The following is an 18,784-nucleotide window of genomic DNA, read 5'->3' as shown; positions in this document are numbered from 1 at the left end:
CGTGATGATATACACTCCGGTTACAGGGGCGGATCCAGGGCTGAAGCTAGACAGTATTTTTCCAGATTTTAAGGGCACATCCCCAAAAAGGGCACACCACACCACAGTGGGCGCCGTTAGGCGCGGAAGCACATGGCGGGGGGTCTGGGGGGCCTCCCTCAAGAAATTTCAAAATTTCAAGGGTCCCTGTGCACAAAAATGAGCACCATTTGAGCACACATTTAGTCAAGCAGCATGCAATAGCTAAAAAAAATATGGAATTTTATTTCTGCTTTATTTTGCCTGCGCTTTGCATACCAGCAGATTGCAGAATGATTCAAGCACTTCTCTTCTTTTTCAGATATCAAAGCTAGTTTTGTTCCCATGTAAAATTTTGATTTCCTTCAAGTCCTGTCAATTAATCAGAAGAAAAAGAAAACAAATAAAGAATATAGCAAAATTCCATCAAATTGTTTTCTGTAGTTTTTAGCGCAAAATTTCGAAGGGCACTTTGAAATCTAGACCGTATTTCCCAATACGGCAAATACGGTCTGAATCCGCCCCTGGGTTACCGGAAGCTATATATGTCACTTTTAAAGCCCAAGGCTACTTTCGCAGAATAACGAATACGAGATAGGCGTTAAATTATACATCCTTTTCCGATTTCACACATACTCACTCACCTACACCATAACCACATGGGCCACTATAGGCGAGTAGAAACGTTCATTTTCGTTTTATGTCCGTGATAGCGATTTACTCTTTTTGCGTTCATATGTAGCAATATACAGTAAGGAAAGGAGACGGATGGCGAAACGATAAGAAAGACAGCAGGCCAAAGAGCCAATGAATATTATAAAATCAAAAATTACCCAATGCAGGGAACTAAACGGTGGTCAGTCGAGCAGCGAATCACGCTACCGGCAGGAAAGTTTCGTTCAGATAAATGAATTCATATTTTGTTGAAATTATATTAGTAAATTATGGAGTAGGCATACATACCATCTAGTGACTTAATTTAGCAATCACAATGTGCCTATAGTAGCACGTATACCAAATATCCACTGTGAAATTTATAGCGTAGCCCTGTACTCGCGCATTCGCAGTATCTTCTAAACACTATCTATCTATCTGTCAATCTATCAATCAGTCAATCTACCAATCTATCAATCTATCAATCTATCAATCTATCTATCTATCTATCTATCTATCTATCAATCTATCTATCTATCTATCTATCAATCTATCAATCTATCAATCTATCTATCTATCTATCTATCTATCTATCAATCTATCTATCTATTTAACTATTTATTTATCTATCTATCTATCTATTTATCATTCTGCGAACATGCGTTTTAGTGGATAATATCTTTTATTCCTGTTTGTATTTTTGAATTAAATGAGTGAAAAATTCATGAGAGGGTGAAATGACAGCTAAATGCGTGAGTCGCATGCTCGATACGTGTAACTTAATTGACAAGACTGTCATTATCTATCTATTTTAGTAACCATAGTCGCACCACATTTCGCTGCTTTGTATTAGCGGGAGACTTGTACTCGCGCTGCCCCTTACTCGTGTGCGGTGATGCCTGTCCTACATGATACATGCACTGTAGGTATAGCTTTTATCATACTAATTTACTAGTATTTTGGTGTAATTATGAATAAATTTAGGGAGCCCATACGCACCTGCAATTAATATTTTAATAATAAGGTATCATGTTCGCGATCAGAGTGTGCCCGGTCTGGCCCAAAATACATCACACCGCGTCACGCGTTAATTGACAGGACCTTGCATATTCAAATGCCAGCTTGCATCTATTATTCGGCCCTTATATTTAGTCATCTTCATTTGGATGAAAAAAACGCCCGCTTCTTTATTGAGCCAGGCTGTCACCCTCGCGATAATTGTGGTGGACTTCCACGTAGGATGAACGTATTAAAATACGTAGGTCAATATTATGTAATTGCTATTAGGGCAATCCGCATGTGTCAGTTTTATAGTACGTGGTTGTGGGTTGTAAGTTCACGTGCCGGACTGCCGCAGACTTGTGTCTTGGTCCGTTTTTGTTTGCCTAGAAATATTCACATAAAACTGCTTGAGAGTCCTAGCCTACTTTTTTAACGCATAATGGCAAGAGCAATTAGCAGATATTCGGGAAGCGCATACAGAGACCCTAACCCTAACACTATAAGCTATGCCACGTTATCATTGATGCGTTGAGAAGCAATTATTTTTGCAAATATTATTATAATAAACTATGAAGTAATGAGCTAAGAGACATGTAGATATGAAGCCCAAAATCTGGAGACTCCAGCTAGACTAAATATGGAGGCAGGGGCGTGTACAGGATTTGTACCAGGGGGGGTCTAACCGTAACCCAAACTTGCGGATGCGTTTTCTGCGCGAGCAGGGAGGGGGTCCGGACCCCTGGACCCCCTCCCCCTGTACACGCCCCTGGGAGGGTTACCAACTATGTAATTGGTCCACGTTCTATTAGTACTTGTCCACCAAGACCATTGGTCCACCAAGCTGACGAACACACACCTGCCATGCACTTACACGAAGAATTTGCATGGCTAGATGCAGTCTGAAATGCAAGCGTTACTGGTGTAGTCGATGGAGACTGCATCTACTGGGCTGCTTATACCACGCAATCCATGCACCAGTCACCCGATATTTCAACCAAAGGTTCTACTGCCAATTACTCCCATTTTTTTTAAAGCCAGCTTCCTTAATTCGTCCCTCTTAAAATAACTTTCGTTTTCACTCTCGATCTCCCTTCTTCCTCAACATGTTCGTCCTTTTTTCTGGCTTCTCTAACCCTTTCCCACTCATCAACGTCCTCACCTATCGTGTTTTACCACCTTAATTCTTCCTCTGCCACCATTTTTTCTCTTTTACCGTCCATTACCAGCTCCCTCCCCATCATCCCCTTGTCCTCCTCCTTATCTACCTCCTCCCTCCTATACAATCCCCTCCCATTTTTCTGCGTACGTATTCTCCATTCTCCTCTTATACATCCTTCTTCCTTTTCCGCCTATTCCCCTTCTCCACTGCTTCTCTCGCTCCTCCTTCCCTTCCTCATCCTTCTCTCATGCTCGATCGCCTCCACCTCATATATATATATATATTGTATGACATCATAATACATTTCTATGATACATAATATATTTTCATTATAATTTAGTCATTTTGAGATATTTCTATTCATTACAAAAGTTTAGAAGGTGCATTTCGAGTCATTTAGAGTCATTTTGTGATATTTCGAGACACTCTAAGCCCGTTTAAGTCATTTCCAGTCCTTTTTAGGTTATTTCGAGTCATTTCGAGACATTATGAGTCATTCCGGTGTTTAGGGGGACCGTGTACAGATGGCGCTGCCAGGCAATGTCATGCTTGTCCTCGGGTCTCACCTTTCTGTCATAAAATGTTATACTAACGCACAATCTGATTTATTACTGCAGGTATGTATCGTCACTCTTGAAATGACGGTAATTAATGTATCTGAGAATTTTTGGCTTTAATTTATCTTTTAATCCCGTTCTGTGTTAGTTTCAGGTTGAGATGATCATTGACAGTAATCAGTAGGAATAGGATGCGGCTATGTGACAGTATGTCTACCCGGCTTGCTTCAATGCTTGATCATGAAGCTTGCTGCATGAAGGGTGTTCGTTGCACTCGGTCATATGAGTGAGCGTGATGATCATTGCTTTCGACACGTGCTGCCTTCGAATGATCCCTCTTACGTTTAGCGATTCATCTTTGTCTCTTCCCGTTTTCGATACTGCCACTTCACTTGACTTGACTATGTCTATGACTATGATACTGATAGTATGAGTATGACTATGAGTATACGAGTATGAGTACATGAGTACACAGGCCCTTGCCCTTGGAGGCTCAAGTTTCAAGTTTCAAGAATAGTATTAGTAAAAAGCACGCTTCGCTCTTCCTACTCTTCTTGAAACTTGAAACTTGAGCGTCCAAGGGCCTGTGCTATGACTATATGAGCCAGATACAATAATGTAAGGTTACAGATGTTATATTATCAGGAGTGTATCAATATACTCCTGGATGGCCGCAAGGATTAGAGAACATTGGGTCCGCCAATAAAACGCAATGTGCGCATAAGCGCCTAACGGCCTAACTCTAATTTAACCCTAAAATTCTATACCTAAACCTAACCGCTAGAGCCCTAATCGCTAACCCACACCATAGACCGTAACCTATTATACTTTTGGATATAATTTAGCTCATCTGACAGTAGTCAGATGCAGCTTGTAGAATCGCTTGGATCGTCCGTTGCGTCCGTGCGTCGCGTCCGTTGCGTCGCGGCGTCAACAGTTTGGGCGACAAATCTTAAGCGCCGCTCGAGCGTACGTCACGATATCGGAGGTGTGGGGGGGGCTAATCCGAAACGAGTTTGGGATGGTCGCAGCTGGGGTCAAAGGTCAAACAGGTCCAGAGGTGTAAAAGAAGGGGGAACATTCCGCAGCTCCTTAACTTAAGGTATAGGGAGGCAAATGCAGAATTGGCGGAGCACATAATCTAAACGCTGCGACCTAGGCTCGTGATAGTCGGTGTAATAGCATCATTGGTAGGATAAAGGCCATGGCACTGTGCCAATGGAGGTTCACAGGTCAAAGGTCAGGTGGGGCCACAGAGCAGGATTTTAGACATTCTGAGGACATGGTCTGAGCGGAGCGATTGATAAAACTTTTTTGTTTCAGCGGTGACCTAGCATTCTTTTATGGCTTATATTGAAAGGAACGCATGAAATGTCGCCTTCTGCTGACATGCGAAGTCCGTAAGTGTCGGATAACCTTTTGAACCCTGCAAGAGGAGGGTTAAACTTGGATTTGTTGACTGTCTGTTAGAAAGAATTTGACTGGCCGTGGGTTTTGCTAAGTAGAATCTAGTACATGGGCCTGATGTATGAGGCTACAATTGTCACAGTGAAATTTCAAAGAAAGCTAAATTTGTGGTTAGAAAGAAGGTGTATGTTCGCTAAATCGGTATAATTTATATGTCATTTCATTCTAGTAGCTGTCAGTATGTTACAGTGTAACGTATGCCAGCTGCCAGTGGCTGCTGCCGTGCATGTGTTGGCTGGCAGTTTTTGCTGCGGTTAATTGGTTGCAGGTGGCAGCTCTCTGATTGGGCAATTTTGGCAGGGCCTGTAGGCTTGCGTAGGTAAATGGATGAGTGCTTACGCTATTCTGTCTTGGCAAATAGTTTGTGCTACTAGCGTAAATGAATGGAAGCTTTGCCCATCTTTATCTGAAGACATCTTAAACGTACGCGCTACATGCTGCGTGGCAACTTTCATAAGCGGATTCAAACGAACATTGCTTTTGAGAAGGTTCCTGATACCCTGGCCGCTGTGCACTTTCCACTGTTCGGCGTGTATGTGAAACATCTTGGATAGCAGGGTTTACTCAGAATCCCACCCACTCCACGCACACTGATCACCCGCAGTAGACGTTCAGATGCCAGCGTGTCGCTGCTGCGGCCCCCGCACTTGTATTGATAGTTTATTATTCGATGTAAAGTGACATTGGTGTTTGGCTTGGACGCCCCTGTTCCTCTATCCTTGAACCCCCTGCCTGAATATTTGGCAGACGTATAGCTCTTAGTACACTATAGCCCGCGTTCATATTAACTGCCGCAGTTAATGAAGCGGGCTATAGTAGGCTAAGCTAGATGCAGGCCTGCCAAGCAACGCGTGTTTCAACACAGCTTGTTGGAGTTTTTTACCGTTTATGTGAGGCCTGCATAGGGTGCTCATGTCCCGCCAAGTAGCTCTTAGTACTATAGCCGCGCACGTCATTAGCTGCCGCAGGCTATCTATTAGAACATTGTCGCCGTTCGCAATTTCGTTAGCTGTAACCTGTTACACCTGTGGCAGCTACGAAAAATTATGCGCAAAACCAAATGATCGGCTTTTTAACACTTATTTATCTAAGCATGTCCATCTCACTATCTTTTTTGAACACTCAACACAACGTTTCAGCACCATGTATCTTTATCCTTTTATTACTGCTAAGTCAGCGACTACTTGGCATTCGTTTGAAAATATTTACTTGGGTGCAAGAGCGGCGTGACGTCCCCGGATTAGACATATACTGCACCGGTATATGTAGGCAAAACACATGGCAGCTATGGTGCATGTATATACAATAGCGGTGATGTCACGCATTCGCACGCCAGAATATTTCAAACGGGAATGCCAGTAGTGCTGACTTTGAGTAATAAAAGGATAAATACATGGTGTAAAGTTGTGGAAAGTGTTTAAAAAGATATGTGAGATGTCCATGTAAATAAATAAGTGTTGAAAAGCCCGATCATTTTGCATTTTGCGATCAATTTTTCGTGGGGAGAGGTGGTGACTGGTTGCAGTAGCGAAATTGAGCCGACAATGTTCTATAGCCCTGCGGCAGTTAATGAACGTGGGCTATAGTACGTGGGCTAATAATACGTGGGCTATGAACGTGGGCTATAGTACTAGAGCTACTTGGGGGACATAGACCCTATGAGCCTCACTAAACGGTAAAACTCCAACAAGCTGGTTGAATACCCTTGCTTTGGCACGTCTGCATCTAGCTCTAGCACTATAGCCCGCATTCATTAACTGCGGCAGTTAATGAACGCGGGCTATAGTACTAGAGCTAGTCTGCATAATATAACATTTGTAACCTTACAATATATTGTATCTACATAACCTCATAGTCATAGCACAGGCCCTTGGACGCTCAAGTTTCAAGTTTCAAGAAGAGTAGGAAGATATATATAGCCCTGTGGCAGTTAATGAACGTGGGCTATAGTACTAGAGCTATCCCCCGAGGTACTGCCGGACCGTACCTCGCCTACTCCACTAACAAGTCTAGGGAGTCGCCTACGCCTACTCCCTAACCCTAACCCTAACCCTCACGGTCCTGACACTAACCCTAACCCTAACCATATCAAATAGTTACCAGGGTACGTTCCGGTATATCTTCTTTATCTGCTCTTGGTATTATATATTAGCAATATGTGGATTCTCGGACTGTATATATATCTTGGACTAGATTGTAATAGAGGAGTTTATATTTTAGACTGCGCAATGATGCTGCTGATCGGGGGATTGCAGTGCAATCTTAAGATTCCCGCGCAGTCTGCCTATCGGTAAATTGCGCTGCGCAATTTTAAGAATGTACAGCGCGATCTTGAAATAGCGCAGATCGGAAGATTGCGTGCAACATCTATATATGTGTGTATGTAATCCGTGACGAGATTGAGCCTATATCATGTTCCACTAATGGCTTTTCTACCATTTCCACTTCTCTTTTGCAGGTTTGTATATCAAAGCCAGTTTGCTGCAAATTCTAGATGCTGTCCCGGACCAACATAATAGGACAAATTGTTTACGAATGAGGACGGATATATAGTAAATTAGTGCTGTGTGTGTAGTGAAAGTTAACTAATATATATCAACATCACTAGCTGATTTGCATGTAGTTACTGTTAAATCAACTGAAGGCTGTATGAGGCAAAGTGCAAATAACAGATGCAAGCTCACATGCATACAGCTCAACTTATACAATCACAAAGGAGCACTCTAAGGCGAGCATTCACGTCCAGCTAACATCACAGGTCACGTGATCAATAGATATGAGATAGACTTCACGATGTTGATTAAGCAGTTGGCAACAGCGTTTAGAAAGGCCGTGGCACCCAGCGTGCTGCTCGACAGGGGCATCGTAAAAGAGGCAGTGCACAATCGAGCCGTACACTGGACCGACGCGTTCCGGAGTGGCGGCTGGCGCAGTACTCGCATCTCTGCGGCACGATTGAAAAAGCTGCGCGACATGTGCGACGAGAAGTGCCTGGTGATCGGCCGGCTGCTGACACGGCAGTGCGAGGTGTACGTCGCTCAGCGCATCCGCCACTTCATGCAGATCATCGCGCTCTACCGGCGGCTCTACACCGAACAGACGCTGCGCCGCATCGTCGCCGGACTCGGCCGCAGCCTCTCGTCGCGCTCTCGCGTCGGCTTCGCTCTCAGCGCCGCTCTCTTCAGCTGGGATAATGAACGCATCAGCGAAGAGGACATGGAGCGGGTCGTTGCCGACATGGAACACATCGAACACCTGCGCGATCCCGACAAGCGGTTCGCACACTACATGGACCAGTGGGAGCTGATGATCGACGAGGCGCACCTGAAGCTGTGGCGGCGGCCCCTGCCCGACTGCAACTATCTGTACGAGTACAAGGTGTATGGAACCTTCTACGATGTGCCGTCGATCGCCTTCTACATGGTGCAGATCGACTGCGAGTACCGCAAGCAGTGGGACCGGCTCGTGATCGCGCTCGACGTGATCGACACGGACGACGAGAGCGGCTCCGAGGTCGTGCACTGGGTGACGAAGTATCCGTACCCGATGTACAGCCGCGACTACGTGTACAGTCGGCGCGGCAAGGTGGACGACGAGCGCGGCGTGATGGTGCTGGTCGCGCGCGCCGTCGAGCACCCGCAGCGGCCCGCGACCGACTCGTACGTGCGCGTCAGCCAGTACGTCTCGCAGATGGTCATCCGGCCGCACCGCGGCTTCACCGACTGCGGCTTTGACTACACGCTCACGTACAGCGACGACCCACAGGCGCCGTTTCCCGGCCCCGCGTACCGCTGGTTGGCGAGGAAGGGAGTGCCCGACTTTGTCGAGAAGCTGCACGTCGCCGCGAAGATGTACCAGGATAAGCAGGGCGGCCAGAAGGCGACGAGACAGCAGGTGGCAGAGGCCAGCGCACCGTCCGGCATTCAGATCAACTATGCAGCTTAGCTATGTACGCGGGCAGATTTCCTTTGTAATTGAAAAGGTGGGTAGGTCCTCAGTGTGTGCCAGTGTATGACATTGACATGCGTCATGTTACACAAGGTTAGTACGTGTCGTGTGGGTTTTGGGCATTTTAGTTTGATTGCGTGCAAAGTTAAAGCCACTGCCGTTGGGTATTCACGAGAATTTTTTTAATAAAAATCGGCATTTTAAAATCGCTAAGATCAGACATCAGTAAATTCTGGGGGTGCGTTTATACATCAAAATTCAAGAATCAGTATTTTAAAAATATTTCACATTTAAATAGGGGCATCTGTATATTTTGATTACTGGACTAATATTCGCCAACATCAATAAGCTTATTTCGATTTCCCACGGAACTTGGCATGCCTGGTAATCATAGTGTAGCTTGGTCAGAAATCTCAGCTACCAATCAAATGCCTGCCACAGTGTGAGAACATAACTGGGTGTGTGTATAATGCAGAAAACAGCAGGTTTACATCTTTCTCTTAAAATTTTTAATTGCCTTGAAGACAATGTGTCATTGTCAGACATGAAAAAGGTTTCTACAATCTTGGTTAGGTACTATTAACTATTTGGAGTTTAAGTAGCAGTTATTAGGCCATCCTTAAAAAATTATATGTTTGCTGTCCCCCGACCCATGATTTTTAGCTCATCTGACGTAGTCAGATGCAGCTTGTAGAATCGCATGATCGTCCGTGCGTCCGTGCGTCCGGCCGTCAACAGTTGGGCACAAATCTTAACCGCTCGACGTACGGTCACGATATTCGGCACGTCGGGGGGGATCGTCAAAACGAGTTGGGATGTCGAAGCTGGGGGTCAAAGGTCAAGAGGTGTAAAAGAAGGGGGAACATTCACTCCTTAACTTAAGGTATAGGGAGGAAATGCAGAATTGCGGCACAAATCTAAACGGCTCGACCTAGGCTCGTGATAGTTGGTGTATAGCATCATGGTAGGAAAAGCCATCACTGTGCCGAAATTGGAGGTCAATGGGGCACAGGGCAGATTTTATACATTTTCTGAGGACATGGTCTGACGGAGCGATTGAAATACTTTTTTGTTTCAGCGGTGACCTAGCATTTTTATGGCTTTATTGAAAGGACCATGAAATGTACTTTCCGCTGACATGCGAAGAGTAAGTGTCGGATAACCTTTTGACCCTCAAGAGGAGGGTTAAACATATATATATATTCTTCTATTGCCATAACCCAAGTGGCATGTAACCAAGTCCTTGAGTGAAGAATGATAAGCAAGACTAGGAAGAGGGTGTTTGTGACCTACTACACTGAAACAAAGAAAAGTAAGGTATACCTCACAAGATTTATAATAATGAAATGAGTTGACAGTGTTGATTACCAAGTTTCTGCTGAAAGACCACGGCTAGAATGGAGTAATTTCTTCTCAGTAAAGGTCTTTTAGTGAATGGAACAAAATAACAGAAGTTGCTGTGTTAGAAACAATGCAGTAAATTTCAAGATTCCCCATATACGGCAACATTAAAAAAGCTGCATGACGGAGTTTGCAGTCGTATATATCCCGTCAACTGGTAGGATTCATATTGCTGATAGGTGCTTGATCGAATATATACGGTTTCAAGAGCTAATAATACCTTATTAGGTATTATACCTATATATTACACCGAAGTATACTAGGTATTATGAGGTATACCTTATAAGCTCTTGACGGCGTCAAAGGAAAATGAACTTTGATTGGTTAAATTGTGTCAGGGTAGGTGGGCTAGTTTTCTACAGGCATGTAAATTTAGAAACTTAAAAAAATTCTTTAATTTAATCAAAGAGGTATATACTCTCTTTGCAGAGCAGCATACTCTTACATTTTGGTTTGCTGTAGATTACTTGGGTGCTAGTAGAATATACATTAGAACATTTAGGGTTTGTAATTGTATTGCAAATATCGGCTAACCATCAGCTTATAGCATGCAGTAAATTGCATCACATTAACTTGCTAAACAGTTAATTGCCTAATCACCTCATCAATAACCTTCCTAAACATGCTTGTTTTTTTCCTTGTGGATGGTCCTATGTCAAAGTAAGAACATCTCCTTGATATTGTACTCACGTTTGGTTCATAGGATAGTGTTACGCCCCCACTTGTCTAAAAACATGTCAGTTGTCATACATGCCTCATATGATAACCAAGCATGATGGCATGCCAAACTAGGTTGTGTGATGAGGTGGTAATGCGACTACCCAAGCTATAGATCTATCTGGGTTAATTGTTACTCAACTGTGTTGATGGAAAACGTACAGCTGACGTTTCACCTCCTATCAGGAGGCTTTCTCAAAGCTGACTGAAGATTATCAGTTTTGACCACCAGATGGCGTAGTGGGCAACAGCTTGGTCCACTCCGGACCACACGTGACTGAGTCCAGGGGCAGATCCAGAGGGTTTGGGTGACCAGTTTCCATAGTTCTAGTCAGAGCTAGGGGGTGCGGGGGCATGCTCCCCCGGGAATTTTTTAAAAATTAGGTTATATTTGGTGCATTCTGGTGAATTTTGAGGGTCAATTCTGAAGATACCCAGTCTGTGACCGGTTTCTGGAAACCGGTGCAAACCGGCCTAAATCCGCGCCTGGAGTCTGTATCTCCCTCGTCACGGTTGATGTTCGGGGTCTTGCGGATCCAGATGGCCTCCTTAATCCAACGCCTGATTTTGATTGGCTCGCGATCGATGATCTTCGAATTATCCCTCATCTCCTTGGACACTTTTTCGAGTGCCCAATTGGGGTAGCCGCATTTACCTAGCGCGTCCTTGATGTGGTGCGCTTCAGCTTCCCTGTCCTCGCTCTCCATTATGATCTTATCCCTATGATCAAACAGCGTCCGTACCACTGACGGTTTGTGGTTGACTGTGTGGTGTGAGTTGAAATTTAAGTACTCGTCCGTGTGAGACTTTTTCCTATACACAGTCAGTTTTAGTGAACCATCTTCTCGTTTGTGAACGAGTGTATCGAGGAACGGAATTTTTTTATCGAGTTATTCCTCGTACGTGAATTTGATGTTGTTGGTACTGTTGAGGTGTTGTGTCCATCGTTGGACTGTACCAGACTTGATGATTTCCAATGTGTCATCTACATAGCGTACCCACAATTTAGGTTTGAGATCAGTCGGTGCTGTCTTAATGGCTTTCGTTTCAAGCCATTCCATGTAGATTGGCAACGATAGGCGAGACCGGGCTACCCATGGCTGCTCCAAAATTCGGGTTGTATATCTGGTCTCTGAATTTGAAATATGTGGTCGTAAGTTCGAATGCGAGCAAATTCGATGATGTCACCCGTGGCGAGGTTGGTTCGCTTCTTCAATGTTGTGTCTGCCTCCAGTCTCGACGTAATTATGTTAATCGATTCTGGGATCGGTGTGTTGGTAGAGTTAGACAACGTCATGGGAGACTAATATCTCGTCTGGTTCCTTACGTATTGTTTTGAGTTTCTCCGCTAACTCCGTTGAGTTCTTGATGTAGTGTTCGGTGGTGCCTACCATTGTACCAATGGGGCTAGTAGCTCGGCTAAGCTTTTTGACATTGTATGCTACGGAGCCTGTGTAATCGACTATGGGTCTATACGGGTTGTCTTCTTTATGTGTTTTGAAATGTCAGCTGTACCGTTTTCAATCAACACGGTCGAGTCACAATTAACCCAGATAGATACTATCTATATTCTAGCAACCGAATGAACTTATTTAATGAGGTACCCAAACTATGTCTGCAGTATGTGAAGTTTTACTTCATTGTCCATTGCTGGGCCAAGCCGCGAATTTTTTTCCCGGTTCGGGTTCAGGTTCGGATTTTTGCATCATTCCTCGATGTACGGAAAGTCTGATGCGGAAGTTGATTGATATGCGTATATCAAGCCCAATGGATATAACTTGTAGGCGGGAAAAAATTCGCGGCCTGGCCAGCAGTCTGTCTTGCATTTTTTGACATATTTTTGTCAAAGTTATGTATACCAGTGCATTTTGTTATTGACTAGTCAATTTAATTGATATTTGCAATAAAATTGTTATTATTAAGCATGTTCACTTGCTGTTTTTCAAAAACTTGACAGATGTCTCATTATTTGTGCATCACATAAATCACATGAGTTGAATGTAGAACTCGTAGGCAAACAACAAAAATCCTCGATTTTTAGTTTACCATATTTATTTGATATATTACAGTCTACCAGCACTTTACTTCTTCTTCGACACACCAACAGTTCTTCCTCTGCGTCCAGTAGTCTTTGTGTGCTGGCCCCTCACTCTCAGCCTGCAATCAGAGATCAACACCAAGACATTAAAATTTGAGCACCTGACCATTCATCCTAATTGTGGAACCAGGGTCCATAAAAGTCTGCTCTTCAATTTAATGTTATTGCCATTTAAAGAGAGTTGAAATCTCATTTCTGATATCGGATTTTCTTTTAGGTCGTATGGGAATACTACTAGTGCTTGGTTTATTTCTCAATGTTATTCTATAACATTCATACGGCCACCTGATTATTTACCCGGGTATTACAATTTAGTTGCACTTAATTGAACCATGAAACCATGAAACCATGGTAATGAAACCATGTACTGTTCAAATAACTTGTATTTGTCAAATAATACCATACTGACAGACTGAAAATTCCAACACTGGCCACAGTGAATGACAGCTAGGACAAGCACATATGTAAAGGCATGCATCTTACCCCCAGAAGTGTCGCAGACCACGGTGAGCACGAATCTTCTTCATACGTTCCAAATCCTCGCGGAGCTTGTTGTCAAGACCATTGGCCATTACCTACAGCATAAATGGATATTCAGATCAAAATTTGTTAACAAACCATGTAACAGAAAACTTGCATCCACTTCACCCCAGTGCAGAGGTTGGCAGAATTTATTATGAGCTTACTGATTAGCAATGCCCCCGTTGATACAGATGCTATGCTAGAAAAGTCAAAAGGCACTGTCATTACAATTCAATGGTGCACCACCGGGTGAGCCTCTTGAGAGTACAACCCTATCACACAGTTTCAGCTAGCAATCCATTTTCCATTATTGTATCAGCTAAGCTAACCGGGTTTTACTGTACTGACAATATACACTTAATAGTGATTCCCAACCTTTTCACCACCAAGGACCCACTTCTCGATGGAAGCAGCCGTTAGGCTAATGTGCTCAGAATTAAGATAAATGAACGAATTTTACCTGACTGTACTTGCCATCCTTGATATCCTTTTGTCTGTTGAGGAACCAGTCTGGAATTTTGTACTGTCTTGGATTGGACATGATAGTAAGTATCCTTTCAACCTGATAAGGAAAGTTCAGAGTTTAAATTCACATTTAATCCTCTAATCCGATTGTTAAACCTCAGTCCAAATTTGTGGATTCGCTAAGACTACCGCATAAAAATCCATAAAGATTCATTAACCAAGTTGACTGATTCAAAATACACCCTATATATCACTCTGACAGAGTGTAAACACATTGTTGGCCATAAGTGTTTACCACATCTCTTGCCAAATAAGATTAGCAGTGGCTGGAGGTACGGCAGCCGTCGTTCGTTGAAGCCCTATTTTGGCGTTAGGGTTAGGGTTAGGGTTCTAGCTCATCTGTCTAAACTCTCAAATCGTGAATTTATTTCCCCAAGGTGTTATTTCAAAATCTGGCGCCATCCGCCGCCATCTTTGCCTCGTTAAGTATGAAAGCGAATGGCCTGCCATACCTCCAGCCTCGAGACATTAAGATACGGCTGCCGTACCCGTAGCCACAGCGAATAAGATTTCCTTTCATAGTTTTACCCATGAAAATAATGGAATCATAACACTAGTACACTAATCTATTTTTTGTAAACACTGACCTCCTCCTCCATTAGCTCCCCGGCACGCTTGTTCAGGTCAATGTCTGCCTTTTTGCACACAACATTGGCATATCGGCGACCACAGCCCTGTGAAGATTTAACGAAATAGTCAAAACGCCACTGATACTGTGTTAGGAGACAGAAACATGGCTCTCACACGTCAAAGACAGTAATTAAGAATTTTAGTTAAATATAGATATTCTTATTATTATTTAGATATAACCTAGACTTCTAGTACTGTTGGGCAGCATGCTACATAATGCACGTAACCTACCTAATATAAACTACACCAAGTGTCGACCTCCAACAAACTTAATTTCTTGCGGAAGCAGCTGGTATTCAACGATAAAATAGAAGTAGGGTAAAAACGTAGTATTTTTACACAACAACCTCACACCTATGCACACCATGCTGCCAAATGTGATGTAAGCTGTTTATCACAAGAAACGACAGCAACAATTAATCTTCAATTTGTGCACAGGCATTCAATTATTGTGTACAAATAGTATTTTATCCTCTTATACTCTACCATTAAAGACCTCGCATGTCTGCGGGAAATGCGGCATAGGTGGAATATCATGGTGCAAGAGGTGATGAATGGTACTGGTAGGTTGTGTGCACGATGTGACAGACTAATAGTGCGTTCGATTTGCTTCCCCAGGTTCACCTGGGTCTAGTCTGGCCAGCCCCAAATACGTTCGATTTGGCAGTCACGTGGTATTTTTGCGTTATCCGGGTGAGGCCGAAGTAACCCACTAGCCGAGCCGCTCACTTGGGGAAGTATCCCACAATTCATTGCAACGAAATCGTCAAAATCTTCAAAAATCAAAAATCTCCAAGCAGTAATGAAGCTAGTCCGAGCCGACTCAGACTAAGCGGCCACAACATAAGAATATATCAAGTTGTTAACCTAATGGTAAATATAAACATCCAAACGAAATTGTCTGTCTTCATTCACATTTGTCAACCAATGAAAATCACTTCCGGTTACTTCTGCTATTCCCGATGTTCAACAGGAAACATGGTAGTCCGCGCCAAGAGCCCCCGCAATATCGCCATAGTTGTTTCACATTGTCAGCATCCATTGTGTACAGAGACGTCAACCGAAACTACCGGAAGTGAATTTCATTGGCCGATCGAAAAATCAGTCCAAGATGGCCAAAAATATCGAAGTTACTCTTACTAGGATGAATTATTGCATGAAAACAAAGTTCTGAAACAGAGATAAAGTCTTCGGAAAGCGATATTGACAAACAGAAGGTCTGTACTTGATATTTTGGGTCGGATATACCCCCGTCACGCCCTCAGTGCTAATCGATTCACCAATCCAATGCCCACAACAAAAATTGCAACAATTTTTACAAGGGTGACTGCAGACGTTAAACCCGCACCCTCAGATTAGCAAAGCGGAGTTATAACGTCTGCGTGTTTGCTCATTCTTAGATTTCATTAATAATAAGATTGCAATTGCTATTCTTTTTTTCTTGTCACTGGCATCCATGATGATAATTAACCCCGGGTTAACCCAAAAACCGTTCGTTTATCTTCCCTAAACCAGATGCGTTCGATTTCTTACCCAGGTTAACCCAGGTGGCTCTGGGGAAGCAAATCGAACGCACTATAAATCGTATATTCGTATTGTTAAATAGTATTAGTAATATCAGGAGTCTATCAATATCATATTGATAGACTCCTGGTAATATCAACAGTGGAATGTAGTAATAGTATTACGATATCAACATGGTAATATCAACAATGCCAATGGCAATGGTATTGGTAGTAATACTAATAGTATCGTTCTTGGAATTATAGTGAATCAATGTTATTTGAACGTGAAGTGTATAACTAATGTTTCAGACATACATACCTTGATAGCCGTAAGGGCAAACATGACTTTGCGTTGTCCATCAATGTTCGTGTTCATCACACGCAAAATGTGCTGAAACTTTTCTGGCACCACCAACGACTGGAAGAGAAACAGCCGTTTCTAGTCAGCGACAAAATATGGTTCAATCACACTACGATTTCGCAGTTGCTCTGGGCTCTAAAGACTTACAAAGTGGTTGTAAGCCGAGACTATTGACTACTCCTAATAACCTGCGTAATTAAACTGTGACACATTAAATGATTACTGGTGATTTGCCCGATTTATCAGGCAAGTTTTCCCAACCTACCATGATTGCCTTGTTAATTTCAAAAAGGAAGCAGATGGCGCGACCATACGCGGTATGTTGACTTCCGGTGGTACAGTTTGGTATCGAGGTTGGAATCGGTACATCTCGGCCAATTCCGCCCTTTCTCTCTTCGTGCGGGCGCGTCTGTGTATGCATACAAAAAACTTATGCTACTTCAATACATAATTAAGTTAGACAACAATAGATTAATGAAGTAAGTATTTATACAGCAGATCAAAGAGGAAGGAAGAAACTGGGGAAATGAAATATTAATAATCCTAGAGGAGTACGAACTAGAAATCTCATTTACAGCCCTAGGATTTAAACCAAAAAGAGTCTGGAAAAAACAAGTCAAAGATGCCATACTAAAACAAGTAATTAAAAGAGACAAATTGAAAACTAGAGGCAAAACAAAAATGAACATGATAAACATTGAAACATGCGGATTGAAGGAATATATGAAAGAATTATCATTTACCGATTCGTGTTTTGCATTTAAATGCAAAACATGCATGATTGATCTAAAAGGATACTTTAAAAATAATTTTAGCAATGATAAGTGTAATAGATTTAATAAGGATATGAAAGAAGATATGGAACATTTATATAATTGTGATAGTTATGAAATATATAAGGAGGGACAACAAATAGATAACTGGAGAAGAGACAGCCATGGAATATTAAAACCAGCATTAGAATATGTAAGAAAAATTCTGGCGATTCGTGAAACTAACATTTAGAAAATTAGAGGCGACGTTTATCCCTTTGTTTTCTAGATAATCCCCGCACTCGTTGATTCGGGTGCCTTGTGAAATACAAGAGAGGGCGCCAAGATACAAGATACGAGATACAAGATAGGCTGTGTGTGTGCGTCACTGATCTCATACTAGAGATCATACTAGAGATACTAGAGATACTAGTTAGTATAATAGAGATCAGTGGTCTGCGTACGTGAGCGTGCGTGTATGTGTGCACCTATAATATATTATTTATCATTTTGTAATTTTGTCATCAATGCTGATTCATCTAGTTATTTTGTAATCTACAGGAGTGGCTGTCTGCAAAACTGAAATGTAATTTCGCCCTCTTATCACTTTATTTATTTAGTTTTACACCTATAAATTTAGTTACTTTGTTAATTAATTTGTTTGATGCAATTAATATATATAATACCTTCAAAATGTAATTTCCATAAGTGTAAATAAAGTAAATGAATCGAATTGTGTGGGGGGGGGTGAACGTACGTGTGTCTGTATTATGAGATCAGGGGTGAATAATTTAAAAGATATATTATTATTCACTCATGATAAGATGATATCAATGTTTACTTATGAGTGCATTCGTGACGTTCCAGCCGGAAGAGGCACACACACGAATTAAGTCAGAGTTATAACTTTTACCATAAAAGACTAAAACCACGTTGATATAAATGCCTATTTTTTTGCTTGTTTTGCGTAAGACTCATACAAAATAATTAACGGTAGAATATTGGGTACGATAAAATATACGACGTGCTGGGCAAGTGGCATTATAATTCTTCAAAATAACTGCTGCTAATTATTTAATTATATAGGAGTTTTTTGCTAAATTATCATGTGGTTGCCAGTGGAAAATATATATACTTTCTTACTATAATACCATATGGCATAAACATATATATACGCCACTTTGTAAAATATAATATACGTATACCTATGACGTATACTAAAATCTACGTCTCCATTGTAGTATCTATGGCGACATGGTTCTAGCCTTAAGGGGAGAGTTTACTCTAGGTTCTAGAGTTATTTTCAGCTAATTTAGATTATAATTACGCTCATAAAAAGTTTCATGGTTCAATCACCATTAGAAATATTTTAAAAAATGTTTTAAAACTAACGACTACAGTTTGATTACAACGACGGTGGCGCCACTCAAAGCGCACGATCTGATAAGTTGCGCAAAATCACTTTCCA

General features: G+C 42.3%; 2 protein-coding genes across 5 annotated transcripts; one reads left to right on the top strand and one right to left on the bottom strand.

Annotated features, from left to right (window-relative positions):
- Positions 1-3,380: 3,380 nt before the first annotated feature.
- LOC106816364 (stAR-related lipid transfer protein 7, mitochondrial-like) lies at positions 3,381-9,461 on the top strand. Of its 3 annotated transcripts, XM_014820953.1 has the most exons (3): positions 3,397-3,450; positions 3,539-3,597; positions 7,316-9,461. In XM_014820953.1, exon 3 carries the CDS (start codon positions 7,651-7,653, stop codon positions 8,800-8,802), a length of 1,152 nt encoding a protein of 383 aa, XP_014676439.1. In that variant the 5' UTR covers positions 3,397-3,450; positions 3,539-3,597; positions 7,316-7,650; the 3' UTR covers positions 8,803-9,461. The 3 variants fall into 3 exon arrangements, with proteins under 3 accessions (XP_014676438.1, XP_014676439.1, XP_014676440.1); XM_014820952.1 differs by lacking the exon at positions 3,539-3,597 and having other exon boundaries at positions 3,381-3,450; XM_014820954.1 differs by lacking the exons at positions 3,397-3,450; positions 3,539-3,597 and adding an exon at positions 3,599-3,676.
- Positions 9,462-12,957: 3,496 nt separating this feature from the next.
- Positions 12,958-16,917, bottom strand: LOC106816366 (40S ribosomal protein S18). 2 transcript variants are annotated; one of them, XM_014820961.1, is made up of 6 exons: positions 16,830-16,917; positions 16,523-16,621; positions 14,656-14,742; positions 14,004-14,105; positions 13,505-13,596; positions 12,958-13,080 (listed from the first exon to the last, which is right to left on the bottom strand). In XM_014820961.1, exons 1-6 carry the CDS (start codon positions 16,830-16,832, stop codon positions 13,005-13,007), a joined length of 459 nt encoding a protein of 152 aa, XP_014676447.1. In that variant the 5' UTR covers positions 16,833-16,917; the 3' UTR covers positions 12,958-13,004. The 2 variants fall into 2 exon arrangements, with proteins under 2 accessions (XP_014676447.1, XP_014676445.1); XM_014820959.1 differs by having other exon boundaries at positions 16,788-16,839.
- Between the last annotated feature and the right edge of the window lie 1,867 nt (positions 16,918-18,784).

This window comes from Priapulus caudatus, unplaced genomic scaffold, assembly GCF_000485595.1.
Source record: "Priapulus caudatus unplaced genomic scaffold, Priapulus_caudatus-5.0.1 Scaffold1359, whole genome shotgun sequence".
Classification (NCBI taxonomy): Eukaryota; Metazoa; Priapulida; class Priapulimorpha; order Priapulimorphida; family Priapulidae; genus Priapulus; species Priapulus caudatus.
This window is presented reverse-complemented; position numbering and strand designations above follow the sequence as displayed.